The sequence below is a fragment of the Canis lupus genome, chromosome 5 (assembly GCF_048164855.1).
Source record: "Canis lupus baileyi chromosome 5, mCanLup2.hap1, whole genome shotgun sequence".
Lineage (NCBI taxonomy): Eukaryota > Metazoa > Chordata > Mammalia > Carnivora > Canidae > Canis > Canis lupus.
The window spans coordinates 56,438,038-56,453,943 of NC_132842.1; the positions used below are offsets into that span (position 1 = coordinate 56,438,038).

The 15,906-nt window shown below is 44.5% G+C and overlaps 1 protein-coding gene and 1 long non-coding RNA gene across 5 annotated transcripts in view; one reads left to right on the forward strand and one right to left on the reverse strand.

Annotated features, from left to right (window-relative positions):
* Positions 1 to 2,153, reverse strand: part of LOC140633767 (uncharacterized) — a 28,228-nt gene extending 26,075 nt beyond the window's left edge. Inside the window, exon 1 of one of the 2 annotated variants that reach the window (XR_012031364.1) lies at positions 1,623 to 2,153. This is a non-coding gene — a long non-coding RNA (uncharacterized lncRNA). The remainder of the gene's footprint in view (positions 1 to 1,622) is intronic. The other variant, XR_012031363.1, reaches the window with a different exon arrangement.
* Positions 2,154 to 2,717: 564 nt separating this feature from the next.
* TNPO1 (transportin 1) overlaps positions 2,718 to 15,906 on the forward strand; it is a 96,667-nt gene continuing 83,478 nt past the window's right edge. For 2 of the 3 annotated variants that reach the window (XR_012031365.1, XM_072826767.1), the window contains exon 1: positions 2,718 to 2,861. Coding sequence is in view for 2 of the 3 variants with exons in the window: in XM_072826767.1 (XP_072682868.1) it covers positions 2,847 to 2,861 (15 nt within the window). In the remaining variant the exon portion in view is untranslated. The remainder of the gene's footprint in view (positions 2,862 to 15,906) is intronic. The other variant, XM_072826766.1, reaches the window with a different exon arrangement.

The following is a 15,906-nucleotide window of genomic DNA, read 5'->3' on the forward strand; positions in this document are numbered from 1 at the left end:
CAGATGCCTCCCAGTTTCATGTTTGTTTTGACAATGCTACATCTGAGCAAGTAAGCATCTTTTTCTTCCAAGGGTAAGGCTTAGAGGTATGTTTCTCTCTTAATGCTATTTTGTAATTTCTACCATTCTTTCATTTTTATCTTCTTCAATTTTTTCACCTAAGAATTAATACAGAAATTTTAAATATAGGGTATCTGTAATAGGTTTGGGGGGTTAAAATCTAAGTTATTTGCTATTTTTAACTTAGCTCTATGACATTAAAAATACTGACAAAGTTTTATTACAGGAGCTCTGCTGTTTTGTGTTTGGGTATAAAGAGAAAATATGACTGGATAGCTACTATGTCATGTGCAAACTGTGTGAAGGGTAAACAAAAACAGAAAAAGTAAAAACCAGCCATGTTAATAAATCCTTGCTAATGGTAAGAAGATCTACTGTTTAAAACATGTATTTTTAATTTAACCTAGAAGGTAGAAACAAAAAGGCTATATGTATAAGCATCTCTTCATTCAAAGCCGAACTGTTTCATACTAAATTTTTAATTCACTTTCATTTAAATTGCACAGAAGTATGGATATTAATTTGCTTAGTCTCAAATTCACAACATTTGAGAATCAATACTTTTTTATTCAAAAGATTTTGGTCAATAAATCTTCTTACATACACCAAACAATACTTCACTTTTTAAAGTTAATTTCAATTACTATATATAATAAAATATTATTCAGGTGAATTCCTATTTGCTTTGTCAGGAGTTCTTTACATCCATCATTATTTGCTGAGCTTTTACATTTAGAAGGTATTCCTATTATTTTTCTTTAGCAAAGTAAAATACAGATACCACACATCTCCTGATTTGTACAGATCCAGGCTCCCCCGATGTCCTCAAAATGTCCCACAATGGGACTTTTCACATGCAGAAATAAGCCCTTTTTGTTATTTGGGTAAATATACAGATTCTGAACAAATGTTCTTGCAGATACACTAAACTACCATTTCAGAAGGTTTACATTAAGTGTTTTTTTTTCTTGTAATCTCTTCCTATTGGGAGACCTCGTCTTGCTGTGTGCTCCCGTATCCAAGTGCTATCAAATTAACAGTAGGAAACACCTACCAAACAGTAGTAGGTGGGTTCATAATGATGAGAATTCTAGTTATTTAAAATATTTTTCTTATTATGTTCCATTTCCTAATGATATAGTACTATACTCAAATATAAGTGAAATCAATTGTTTTGTAAAATAACTTGTTGCAAATGAACATCACTAGCAAGTTTGTTAACAGTGAAGCTATATCAATATAAATTTTCAAAACTTTGTAGTATTGGTACTATAATCTTGCTTAGAATAAGCCTGGAAGGCAACAACTGCTACACATTTTTGAAACATAATATATACAGCACGGGCCAGTAGGATAGCTGAAACTGCAGGCATTTTACACCCGCTGATCTTATGGGGAAGAGAATTCTAAGCGGCATCATCACCATAGGCTGTGATGATTACCCAGCTATGCAAATTTAAAATATTCATCGATGGTAAACTTATGGGTAAGAATAATGCGGAGAGGGGAACTGTTATTTATGATTCCTCACCATTACTATACCTGAGTATAAAAATACCTACCTCTCCCGTTGTGAATTATGTTGTTTAGAAAACAGAAGGCGTTTTAATTTGCCGCGATGGCAGCTAACGGAGAGGAGGGCCTGTTACTTCTAAGAGCAAGCAGCTGGTTCTCTGTGCCTGTACACCGGGACAGGTGCAAGGCAGCCTGAGCGGGGCTGCAGTTTTCCCAACACAGCGGATGGCGCCAGACAGGGCCCAGCTCCAGGCGGCCTCAGCGGGCGGCGTGGGAACCTGCTCCGGGGGCGCGCGGCCTGCTTGGTTCGCAGGCTCCCGGGCCGGGCTGTCACCTGGGGAACAGAGGTTCGGGAGGTAGGGGCGTCACCCCAGCAGGCCCTGCACGGCCCCCGAAGCGCCCGCACTCGCAGGGCCATTTGCGGGAGGCCCCCGGGGGGCAGTGCGGGGCAGCGGGGCTCGAGCCACCGAGGTTGCGTGCTGCTGGGCGCAGGTACGCAGGCCCCGCAGGTGCGCAGGCCCGGCAAGGTCAGCAGGCCCTGGCCCTGCAGGCCCTGGCCCCGCAGGTACGCAGGCCCCGCAGGTGCGCAGGCCCGGCAAGGTCAGCAGGCCCTGGCCCTGCAGGCCCTGGCCCCGCAGGTACGCAGGCCCGGCAGGTCCAGGCCCGCAGGTCAGCAGGCCCAGCAGGTCAGCAGGCTCCGCAGGTACGCAGGCCCGGCAGGTACGCAGGCCCGGCAGGCCCAGGCCCGCAGGTCAGCAGACCCGGCAGGTACGCAGGCCGGGCAGGTCAGCAGGCCCTGCAGGTCCAGGCTTCGCAGGTCCGCAGATTGGCAGGTCAGCAGATCTGCAGGTCCCGCGGGTCCGCAGGTCCGCAGGTCTAGGCCCCGCAGGTGGGCAGGCCCCGCAGGCCCCGCAGGTCCCGCAGGTCCGCAGGTGGGCAGGTGGGCAGGTGGGCAGGTCCCCAGGCCCCGCAGGTCGGGAGGTCAGGAGGTCCGCAGGTGGGCAGGTCCGCCGGTCTAGGCCCCGCAGCTGGGCAGGCCCCGCAGGTCCCACAGGTCCGCAGGTGGGCAGGTGGGCAGGTCCCCAGGCCCGCGGCCGTCCGCGCCGCGCCGCCGTTGCTAGGCGACCTCCGCCGTCCCCGAGGCGGCCCCGCCCCCCGGCCCATCGGCCCCGCGCTCGCCGGCGCCCACCTTCCCTTTGTTCCGCAGCCATCTCGGGCCGGACGGGAGGCGGCGGCTTCGGCAGAGGGCCCGAGCGCCGGAGGCCTCTGGGATGGTGTGGGACCGGGTAGGTGGCGACGCGGAGGCGGCCCCGCGGGAGCGCGGCGGCGGCGGAGGCCCGGGCGGAGCCCCGGGGGAGACGCGCCCGACCCGCCGCCCTCCCGGCCGTTTGGAGCCCGGCGGCGGCGCGCTTCCTCGGCCAACAGCTGCGGGCGGGCCTGCGGGGCGCGGGGGGCCCCGGGGTCGGGGCCGGGTCGCGGGGGGGCGGTCAACGGGGGGGGGGGCTGGGGCGCAGGGGCCCGGGGTCAGGGTTGGGGCCCAGGGGGCCCGAGGTCGGGGCTGGGGCGCAGGGGGTCCGAGGTCGGGGCTGGGGCGCAGGGGGCCCGGGGTCGGGTCGCGGGGGGCCCGGGGTCGGGGTCGGGTCGCGGGGGGCCCGGGGTCGGGGCTGGGGCGCGGGGGTCCGAGGTCGGGGCTGGGGCGCAGGGGGCCCGGGGTCGGGGCTGGGGCGCGGGGGCCCGAGGTCGGGGCTGGGGCGCGGGGGTCCGAGGTCGGGGCTGGGGCGCGGGGGGCCCGGGGTCGGGGTCGGGTCGCGGGGGGCCCGGGGTCGGGGCTGGGGCGCAGGGGGCCCGGGGTCGGGGTCGGGTCGCGGGGGGCCCGGGGTCGGGGCTGGGGCGCAGGGGCCCGGGGTCAGGGTTGGGGCCCAGGGGGCCCGAGGTCGGGGCTGGGGCGCAGGGGGCCCGGGGTCGGGTCGCGGGGGGCCCGGGGTCGGGGCTGGGGCGCGGGGGTCCGAGGTCGGGGCTGGGGCGCGGGAGGCCCGGGGTCGGAGTCGGGTCGCGGGGCGGGGGCGGGCCTGGGGTCAGGGCTGGGGCGCGGGGGGCGGCGGGGGCTCCCCGCTAGGTGAGCGGCCAGGGCCAGCACGCACCTGTTGGGCCCAGGTGCGGGCCTCCCCGGGGACCGGGCGGCGGCTCCCCACGCGCAGTTGCACGGCCGGCGCGCTCCCGGCTGCACCGCCTCCCACGCGAGCTTCCCGGGGCCGCGGCTGCGAGCCGACCGGCCAGCCCGCACTCACGCGGAAACGGCTTCCTTCCCTTAGGAGTGACCGCCTCTTGGCCTCCTGCCAGTCAGAAGCCCGCCTGGGCCGGGAGCGCTCGCAGCCTAAGTCCGTTACCCTAACCAAGCCGCGCACCGGTTGGCTCCATCAGCAGACGTAGGAATTTAAACTTGGCAGCTTGTCCACACATTGATTGTGACAGTTGTGTCATTAAGAAGCTTAACCACAATCCTGCCTAGAAACAATGATGAGTTTATAAATGGGACTTTATTTTTCAGCCTAAAAAGAAAGAAAGAAAGAAAGAAAGAAAGAAAGAAAGAAAGAAAGAAAGAAAGAAAGAAAGAAAGAAAGAAAGATAGATAGATGCTGGTTGTTTTGTTTTGTTTCGTTTTGGGGTTTTTTCGTTTTTGCTTTTTAAAGAGGTTGTATGGTCCAACAGCTCTTTGGAAATCTGAGGTTGTAAGTCGGCTGTCCTGACCTCCTCATTTTTTTAGGATAGCAGGAGTTCCTTTTGGATTCCAAGTTTCCCTGCTACATGAGACCTTTCCTATTAGAGTGGCAAATAGGTTATGCTTAGTGAAACAGAAGTGTTTCGGTTTTGGGGGGAAGCAGTTTTGTTTTCTACTTTCACCCTCCGTCTGCGCACCGTCTTAGAGGACGGCTTCACCAGGTTGAAAACTTGCAGCGGCAAAAGGGGGAATATTACTTGGAAGGCACAGATTTTCTTTTTTACTCTTACTGCATATGTAGTAATAAATGCCTCACAGTTCAACAATCCAGTTCTTACTTCACCTAATTTAATGTTAGCCTGATGAACTATTAGTACTCCAGTTTTCTTTTTCCTAAAAGGGGCCCCCACCTTGATCATCAGCCTTGATGTGGTTATAGTTCTGCCCTAGGTTTTCAGGGACTTATTAAAATTCCTCCCACTGAACTACCTATAAAAATCTTGTAAAGTAATCGAGCTTACTACCATTGTATATTATGAGCAGGATAAGATTTTGGTAAAGATACAGATGATTCCAGTTGTAAATATTTCCATTATCAACAAGTGACACTGTATTCATTGTTTTTATGACTAGTTTTTCTTTTTTATACATAATGTTTAAAGCCTGCACATGAACTCAGTTTTCCTAAATACTGTAAATGAACTGCATTGAAATGTAAATGTACTATCTTTAGAAGAATCACTTTTATCTGTGTTGGATTCTGCAAATACTGTTTTTAAGAAACCTGGTTAATAAAGGAAGGCAAAACAAGTGACACATGTCATGAAGTTTATCAAGTGTGAACCGCAGAGAGGAGCGGACCAATAAGTGGGAGTTACTTTTATTGCTCAGGGCCTAAGTTGTGAATATTCCTTCCTGGGATTAATAAGTCGAATATATATTGGTGCCAAAAAGGTCTTGTTCCAGAGAAACCAATTTGGTTTACCAGCAAAAGGTTGAGAAAGCTGAAACAATCAAAGTGATTGATTAACTGATTATTGTTTTCAAAAACAATTGAGAATAATGCCATCTTCAAAAATAGGGATCAAAGGCGAAAAAAAATTCCCCAAATGTTGGGAAGTCTTTCTTAGTTGGCCCCATTCACCCAGTGCCATGGTAGATAGCCATTGAGAGTTGGCAGGTGAGAGGTGTCTCCTGGGTTGCAGGGTGGACTTGATGATGGAGGACGGATGTTTGTGAGGGTGGTAACTAGACTTGTAGTCATGTGGATGGGTGTCGGTGTAGGAGAGTTTCCAGAAGCCACCTTTGGTTACCTCTGGACCTCCTCACTAGAATTCTTTGAACTATTGAAAGTAGGTGTAATGACTAAGAATAGTTAAATGAGATACTGGAACTGGAAATAGGGATGCAGATTTGTCTTGGAATTTTCTAGAGTAGATACAACCCATAGAGGAATGGTGGCCATGTCTTATTCCAAAATGGCCCCTGATGGCAAAGCAAATTCTTGAATTCAGCACTGAAAGAATGCCTAAAGCTAAAAGAAAGCTGGTAGCAAGATTTGAGTTGACATATGTCTTGCTAATGGTTAAAATTGTAAAGCAAAGCAAATCATTGAATGTTGCAGTTGGGAATAGGAGCTCTCGAGCCAGACTTCTTGGATTCAAATTATGGTACCTTCTGAAATAGTGTGTGAACTTGGGCAAGTTACTTAATCTCACTGTACCTCAGATTTTCTCATCTCATAATTCTTTGAGTTAAATGAGTTAATTGATATTAAATGATATTAAATTGATATTAAATATCAGTTTTTTGATATTGATATTAAATATATTAAATCAGTTAATATAGTATGTTTAGAATGGAGCCTGATGTAGTAAACACTCCATAAATAATAAATGCGATCATCATCATCATGATCATTGATGTTTTAGAAAACAACTCATAAAATTATAATCACTAATATCGACACTATGAGGTAACTACTGTAAACCCATTGATACATTTCCTTACGATACTTTTTCTCAGTTTATTTGATTTTTACATAGTTGAGATTTTGCTATACAAACAACTTTACATTCTGCTTTTTTCACTTAACATCATAAGCATTTTCTCATGCTATTAATTATTTGGTCAGCATCTTTTAAAATGACCACATAATGTGGCTTTCTCATAATTAAACATTTTCCTATTGGACAGTTAGCAAGTTCCTTTCTTTCTTTCTCTCTCTCTTTCTTTCTTCTTTCTTTCTTTCTTTCTTTCTTTCTTTCTTTCTTTCTTTCTTTCTTTTTCTTTCTTTCTTTCTTTCTTTCTTTCTTTCTTTCTCTTTCTTTCTTTCTTTCTTTCTTTCTTTCTTTCTTTCTTTTTTCTTTCTTTTCAGTTCTAAGAAACACTATAGTGAACATCCTTGTAGATGAAACAACTTCTGTGTTTTGGATTATTAGGATAGATTCTCCAAAGTGGAAATATTAGGTTGGAGTATCAAAGCTCATGGTACATGTTGCCATATTGCTTTTACTTAAGGGAATTTAATAATGGGTGTAAAATAAATTGAGGAACACAGCATTTATTGCCCTTATTATTGCTCAAGATGGGAAGGAAGAAGGAGTGAATTAACATTTTTTCTGCATGATATACAAGGCATGATTTCTGGTATTTTCGTACATTGTTACTTTTACATACATTGTGCTTTTTATCATAGCCCTGTGTTCTGCATGAACCTAGATTGCCTGATAGCAAAGCTTACATCCTTATTTGTAAAATTTCATGTAATATACATGTCAGAATCTTATAATGAATGCGTATACGTCTAATAAATACAGAACCTTATAATGAATCTTATAGTTTACTGTAATTTAGTGGATCTACTAATTGTAGATCATAGACCACATTATGAAGACAGTAAAACTTGACCAGGAAGTAATGAGTGAGTAAGTTACAGAGTTAAACCAGACAGGGCTTAAGTATCTGCATATATTTTACAAAAGGATACAATATCCTTACCTGAATGAGAGGTGATTAGTAATGAATATATAAAACTGGTTTCTAAAATGAATGCAAAAAGTATTTGTGGTAAAACCCTCTTAGTAACTACCTCAGCACAGATAGGGTAGAAAAAAAAATCCATCAAATTTGGGGGATCTGTATAAGAAGTGACAATGGCCTATTACAGAACCAAATTGAAAAGTACATTTAGTAAAACCCCTGCCAAAGTTAGCTAAGGTCTTAATAGAGAAATAACCAAAACAAACAAACAAAAAAATTAACAGATATACCAGTTAAGGAGAATAAGACTACCCACAAGCTATGGGAAATTAATTATATACTGAAAACTAAAGGAGAAAAGATTCAATTGGATTTTTTAGTTGACTTTGAAGCACTCTGAAGCCACTAGTAAAATAGTACTCGGCGGAGCCCCTTAATCCTCAGATGCAGAAGTTGCTGCCATAGATAAAAAGGGTCATCTCAGAAAGACCAAGATTTCATTGCTTTTGTCTTTACTAAGGAAGAAATTAAAGCAGAGAAATACTTCATCAAATTGTGAACATCCTAAATAGATGCAAATGAATGATTAGAAATAGATGGTATCCTACCCAAACTGTAAATAGTAAAAAAATAATATGCTGCCATTAAAAACAATGTATTTTGTATGTAAGTATTTTGAAATAAATTGTTTCATTGTTCCTCAATTTATTTAAAACAATGAAACAATGTAAGTATTTTGAAAAATACTTAAGTAAAAATAACAATAGTTTTGGCTGGAGCATAGGAAAACAGGAAAATGATGAGAAAGATGGCAAATTATGAAGAATTTATTTTAGGTGCCATTTGTTCATTCACTAAACATTAGTGCTGGAACTGACCCTTTTCATTAGGAAATGTATATACTACTGGAGAGAGAAGTAAACAAAACAGTACAACAAAGTGTAGTTACAGCTTTTACGATCTGCATCTGTGGAGCATCCAGCGGGGCTAGTAGTAGGTTCCACACAAAGAATGGGAGAAATGGCTCCAGCATTTCAGGGGATTAGGAGCAGCACTTCAGAGCTATGTCAGCAAAGATAAGGACCTACTGTGGTCCCTAATCTCCCAATAATTCAGGGGCCCTAAAAGGTACAGAGTACGGGTCCACAGAGTTTTTCTGTAAAGGATTAAGGTAGTAAACATTTTCTGCTTTGTGAGCCATACATCTCAAATGCAGTCAAAAGTAGTCCTGGACAGTATCGAAATTAAGGGGTTTGACCAATGGGACGGGTGGGCCTTAATTATCTCTAGTAGATAGTAGAGATTTGCGGGAGAGGTAACCTGCCGGGCCTAGCACGAGCCGTTGGAAGATCTGGAAACAAGAAATTTACGACATTGATTTGTGTGAATCATTACGAGTGGAATAAAATAGAAAAACAGTTTCTTTCTAAGTGCTATAAACCATTAAGAAAAGACAACTCAATTTCTTAAATGGCCAACCAATTTCACAGAAGAGGAAAGCCGACATGAAATAGTGCACTGCCCCGCCAGTAGGGAAGTGCAGAGTAAAACAGTGAAATATTGTTTCCCATCATCCTGGCAAAAGTGGAAAAGTTTTGCTAGCAAGTGTTGGCAAGGTTGTACCGAAACTCATACATTGAATAAATCAGTGGAGCCATTTTCATTTTAAAGCAAAAACCTTTTGACCCACGATTTCCATTTCTTGGAGAAGCGTGTGGGTGTACGAGGAGCCCTATGGGTCCGGGGGTGGCTGTCGGCAGACTTCCAGGTCGCCTTTCATCGCCTACACTCCAGTTCATAAAAGGGTCCATATTTGTCTTAAAAAAAAAAAAAAGCAAAACCAAAAAACAGAGGCTCCTGGGTGGCTCAGTCAGGTAAGCGTCTGACTCTTGGTTACGACTCAGGTCGTGATCTCAGGGTCCTGAGATCGAGCCCTGTGTTGGGCTCCGCACTCAGCAGTGAGTCGGCTGGCTTGAGGATTCTTTATGTCCCTCGCCGCTGTCCCCCCTCAAATAAATAAATGAATCTTAGGCAACCAAAACCCTTCTAACTCTTCATAGCCTTCCACTGTGCCCGCTGGAATTGGCATCATCTGCAGAGTCCGACCTCAGCCTATTCGTAAACATCCCTTCACTTGCTTGCTCTCCTGGAAACCTGCCTTTTGCGCTCTTGTTTTTTTTCTGTAGCTCTCCTTGTCACTCTTCCTGGAGGTGGGAAAAGCGTCTGTTGTCACCTCCTGGATGCTCTTGGACTGTTCTCCCACCGCTCCCCACCCCGCCACCCCCCACTGCCCCAAAAATCCTCAGCGTCTGTGATCCATTTGTTACCAACTAGTCCTAGCATAATTGCTACCAGGGACTTCCAGGTCATTCCTCTTCGTTCCCCGTGCTTACTTTAGCTCCAGGCCCATTGCCCCTGTCTCCAGTACTACCCCAGTCTTTATAACAGAAGGGAAGGAGGACACTAACTGATGTGTTCAGTGCCCTGGCCTCCTCGACCTTGCCTCCGGCATCCGTCTACTCCGTCTCAGGCCCTCACTCCCACAGTCCTGCCCTCTTGCAGTCCTGCTGTAGTTACAGTTTTGTGTGTTCTACTCTGTGATCTCGTTTTCTATTTTCGTAGTTCACTCCTTCCAGGATCTCAGCACCAACCATCTTTTGACCCCAGTGGAATCTCCGATGCATTGATCCTGCTCTGGTTTCCCTGCCACTGACCTTGATATTTTCACTCCCTTTCCTAACTCAGCTGAGATTTCATGGTTAATCATTTTCATCAACTCCTTTGGATCCACTTCCTTGCCCTTTGCTTGTTTGATAGAAGCACAGCCCTAGTTAAAACCAATTCTCTGCTTCATACTTGCTTTTCTGTAACTTGGTATAGCCGGGCAAACACACCCCCGTGCCTGACCACACTCCTCAAGGGGGCCTTAAGTGCTGCCTGTTGTTGTACTGTATTAATCTGTTCATCCTCCCGTTCCTGCGTGACTACTTCCTATCTTCTCTTCTTCAAACCTCTGGTATCTCTTTTCCCATCCTCACTTTTAGCTCCTGACCTTGCTGAGAAAATGGAAGCAATCAGAGAACTTCCACAGATTCCCAGCATCTTGTGTATCTCCCAGCCTCTGTGTCAACACATGCTGTCGTCCTGCTTGCTTAGGTTCACTGTTCATGTTCTTGTGTCTGCTTTTGTACTAGATCCCATCCTCTCCTGGGCTCAAGGGCATTGATTCAGCTTCTCTCCTTCCACATCATTTTTTTCCTTTATTGAATTATCTCCATCAGCAAACAGACGTGCTATTATTTTTCCCATTATTTAAAACAAAAAACTCAAATCACTTCTCATCAACTTTTCCCTGTTTTTTTGTTTTGTTTTGTTTTGTTTTTGTTTGTTTTTTTAGGTTTCCTTTTGCAGCATTATTCCTCAAAAGACTTGTCTGTACTTGGTAATGCCAAATTTTTTTCCTCCCATGTAGTGTGCTAAACCCACTGCAATCAGGCTTTTCTCTGCACCAATCCCACCAAAGCAACTCATGTTCTCCAGTAACTTCCATCCCATCAAATGCCATATGCCATTGATTCTGTTCATCTTACTGGCCTATCAGCAGCATTTGACAGAGCTGCTTATTCCCTTATCCTTGAACCACGTCTTTGCTTTCCAGTACACCACACACCCTTGCTTATCTTCTACCTCTGTCCTGGCCTCTTGTAATTCTGTGTTCCTTTTCTCACAGTCCTTGCTTTTTGTTTTCTGTTCTTTGTTTTTCCTAACAGTACTCACTTGATAGGTAATTTTATTCAGTCTCGTGGCTTTAAATACCATCTAAATGCCAGCAGTGCCCAAATTTAGATCTTCAGCTCTTCTCCCTAATTCCAGTCTCATATGTTCAAGTGTCCACTCAACCTCTCTGCCTGAATGTCTAGTGATTTACATAAAAGTCAGCATGACCAAAACTAAACTCCTAAACTTCCTCCCCAATACCTACTCTACACATAGACTTACCCCATTTCTGTCAGTGGCAACTCCATTCTCCTAGTGGCACAGGCTAAAATCTTAAGAGTTATCCCTAACTTTGCTTTTTCTTAACAATTCCTCAAATCCATGCTTTCAGGACAACCTATTTTTTCTACACATCAAAATACATCCAGAATTATAGGGTGCCTCACCTTCTCCACTACTACCATCTTGAGCCAAGCTACTACTGTCATGAATACTGTTTAAATAGGTTACTGTCTGGTCTCCTCATTCTACCCTAGTCCTTCCCAACAGTCTTTTCTCCATGTAGTAGTGAGAACTAGCCTTTTACAAATTAAGACAGTCCCTGCCACTTCTTTGTTCAGAGCACTGCATTGGCTCTCCTTTTGATTCAGGGAAAATCTAGTCCTTACAATGAGTGGCCCATTAGGCTCTATATAATGTGCCAGCCCCACTCCCCTTTCTCCTTACCTCCTTGACCTTATTTCCTACTACCATATGGAACCTCTGCTTCCCTACTACCGCCTCCCTCCTTGCTCACTGTCCTCCTTGTATCAGAAACATCAGTCATGCTCCTACTTTAGGATCTTTGCTTCAGCTAGTTCAGCTGTCTGGAATCTACTTTCCAAATATCTAGTTGGCTCACTGGCCTTACCTTCTGATGTTTGTTCAGATCTTACCTCCTCTAACCACCCTTCTTAATACTGCATCCTACCCTCTCCCATCCCCCTTATCCTGGATTCTTTTTTAATTTTTTGCATAGTGCATACCACCTTCTACAGTGCTATATCAGGGTCAGCAAGCTAGAGCCCCCACTGCCTTCTGGCCTGTTTTTGTACAGCCTGTGAGCTAAGAGCAGTTCTTACCTTTTAAAGGATTGTAAAACAAAAAGAGACAATATATAGGAGACATGTGGTCTGCAAAACATAGAATACTTACTATTTGGCTGTTTGCAGACACAGTTTGCATTGTATATTCTGTTTATTGTCTTTCTCATCCCACACAAATGTAAGCTCCAAGAGGGCAGAGATCTTTCTTTTGTTTACTGCTCTATCTGCAGCAACTAGAACTAGAATGTAGTAGGCATTCAGCAAATATTTGTTAAATGAGTGAATTGCTTGTAATGGTATAAAATTATAAATAAGTTAAGTATTCAATAACTCATACTGCAATAAATAATGAAATAGAACTATATATAATGAATAGGAAAGCTAAGGCATATTTTGAAAGAAGTTTTTTAAAAAAATTATTTTAAGTAATCTCTGTACCCAATGCAGGGCTCGAACTCATGACCCCAAGATCAAGAGTCCTATGCGCTTACCTAGTAAACCAGCCAGCCAGCCAGGCACACCTGAAAAGAGTTTTTATAAAACATTGTTTCTACAGAAACATACTATTTAAATGTAGACAAAAAAAAAAAAACTGCTCTATCAACTTATATATCCAATCAGTATTAGAGTACCTTTGGGGAGGAGACCAGGATTACGAGAGATACTTGAAGGGAGCTAGAATTTCATCCATATTGTTTCCTTTTTTTATACAGTGAGAAGCAGCCACATGTCACTTTTTCATTTGGGGAAAAGAAATAGGCACTAACTAAAGCAGTAAGAGGAAGTAGTAGTGGGATGTAGGGAAAGGGAAGAAAACATTGCCTTTCTTAAATACCGTATTTGGCAAGCAATCTGAATGAAGAAAAGGAGTGAGCAATATGAATATTTGAGGAAAGCAAAAGTAAAGAGTCTTAGGTGGGAATAAGCATAACATCAAGGAGCTGTGAGAAAATCAGCATGGAACACAGTGAAAAAGGATTTGAAACTGCTAGGAGATTAGTTCAGAGAGAGATGGGAGCTAAGATTAGGTACAATTTTGTAGGCTGTGCTAAGGATATGAGGTTTTATTTTAAGTGCGATGAGAAACTATTGGAAAATTTTGATGGTCAGAAGACTTGATTTAATTGCAGCTTCAATATCATTTTTGCTACTTCATCTCAGAGAATAGGCTGTTAGGGGAATGAAACAGAAAGGCAAGGGAACCCATTGTAGTAGACCATTGCCATGCTAGCATGTTTTATATACCTGGACTAGGGTAGGCTGGAAGGGATGAGAATTGGTCAGATTCAGAGTATGTTTTAGGATATGTTTTGATAGCACTGGCTGGTGTTTTGGATGTAGAACAGAAAGGAGGTCAAGGGTGACCCCTTAGCATTTTGCCCTGAACAACTACGTGAACCTTAGTGGCCTAGGCAATTGGAAGAGAAGCAGATAAAATGGGATGAGGAAAAGTATCAAGGGTTGTGGTTTAGCCAGCAAAGTTTAAGATGCCCATTTCACAAACAAATGAATATGTCTTATAAAATGTTGGTGCCTGAGTCTGGAGTTCAGAGTGCTATTCAATGGCACAGACTAGATGAGATTATATAGACCGAGAAAAGAAAGGGAGCTAGGATATGTAGGGGCAGGAGAGCCAGCAGAGGAGACTGACGCAGAGCAGCCAGCGAAATAAAAAGAAAACCAGGAAGATGTGAGGCTAGAAAGGAAAAGAGTGGTTGCCTGTGTTCAGCACTCTGGAGGAATTGTGGTAAGGCCAAGAAGAAATCATTCGGTTTGGCAGCAAGGAAATCTCAGTCTCACTGGAGTGCAGTAAAGATGGGGACGTGGTGACTGTATACAACTTTCAAGATGTTTCTGTGAACGGAGGGAAGTACAGAAATTGAGTAGGGAATGGAGTCAAAGCTTTTTTTTTAAGATAATATTTTAAAATAATTTTAAACTTAGGAAGATGGTGAGAATAATTCAGACAATTCCCATATATACCTTACTTGGATTCACCAATTGTTTACATTTTGCCACATTCTTTCCACCTACTCCTACACACAGTTATATTTTTGATCATTTGAGAGTAGGTTTCCTAAGTCTTGTCTCTTTACCCCTTAAATACTTTAACATGTGTATCTTAAGAGCGAGGATATTATCTTCTGAAACCACATATAGTTATCAAATTCAGAAATTTTCTATTTTTTACAGTCAATATTATAGTTTTGTCACTCATTCAGTAACATTCTTTTTGTTAAATAAAGATTTTTTTTTTTAATTATTTTAGAACAAAAGAGCATGCATGAGCAGTGGGAGGAACAAAGGGAGAAGCAGGCTCCATGCAGGAACCCCGATGTGGGACTCAATCCTGTGTCTCCAGGATCAGGCCCTTGGCTGAAGGCGATGCTAAACCGCTGCGCCACCCGGGCTGCCCAGCAATGATCCATATAACGAAAGGATGATTGTAACTTTCTAGGCTCTGTCTTTCAAAAAAGAGTTTATTTAAGCTCCTAAAATGCTGCATGTCAGACCTTTATTAGAAAATCTTATGAGACTTAATTTTGGAAAAAAAAAAAAAGCATTAAACAGTGAATCATTGAAACCAGAATAGGAAAAATCCATTGGATTTTTCTTTTTTTATTTTTATTTATTTATTTGTTTGTTTGTTTGTTTGTTTGAAAGAGAGCACAAGCATGAAGGGGCAAGGGGGTAGGAGGAGGTGCAGAAGAGGATGGAGGAGGAGGGGGAAAGAATCCCAGGCAGACCCTACTCTGAGTGCGGAGCCCAGCCATCACAGGGCCATCTCATGACCCTGAGATCAGGACGTGAGCCAAAACCAAGAGTTGGAAGCCCAGCTGACTGAGCCACCTAGGCAGCCCCACTCCGTTGGATTTTTAGTTGAATAATGCTTTACATAGTTTCTCCTACACCATTCTTTAAAAAATATTTTTTATTTATTCATTTGAGACAGAGATGGGGGGGGTACGAGCTGAGGGAGGGGCAGAAGGAGAGGGAGAAACAGACCCCCCACTGAGCAGGAAGCCCTACATGAGGCTGGATCCCAGGACTCTAGGCTCATGACCTGAGCCTAAGGCAGACACACAACCATCTGAGCCCCCAGGTGCTCCTCTCTTACATAATTTTAAAGGGATAATGGGTAAAGACTTTTGTTGGATAGAAATCCAACTTATGATAAATAACGTTTTCAACTAAAGATTGTTCTTGCTCGGGATGCCTGGGCGGCTCAGCGGTTGGGTGTCTGGTTTTTGCTCAGGGCATAATCCTCGGGTCCTGGGATCAAGTCCTTCATCGGGCACCCTGCATGGAGGCCTGCTTCTCCCTCTGCCTGTGTCTCTGCCTCTCTCTCTCTGTCTCTCTCATGAATAAATAAACTCTTTAAAAAAAAAAAAAAAAAAGATTGTTCTTGCTATTGAATGCGACTTCTGTAAGAAGTGACCTAAGCCCGGCACAAGAGCTCTGCATTTGCAGAAAGAATCAAATGACGTGCAACTTAGTAGGTCCTGTAACTACATTAGAACAGTTGAATTGAATCCAAGTCACTGGAGGCTTGGAGAACTCCAGTAGCAAGTGTAAAGAGGAAAGGCTGGCTTTTGTGTGTGGAATATGACCAGACTGTTTATAATCAGCAAAATGGTTCACTTCTGGAAGCTGAGAAGACCAGGGTCGTTGGTTGCTTTATAGCTAAGGGAATGAGCCAAATGACTTAAGCAATTTGTGCAGGATTGTCAGCCGGCCAGTCTTCCTGTAGAGGAGAACTGGGACAAGCACCCCAGGTCTCTGACACTCCTTTTGTCCTGGTGCTATTTTGGCTCTTCACAACACCGA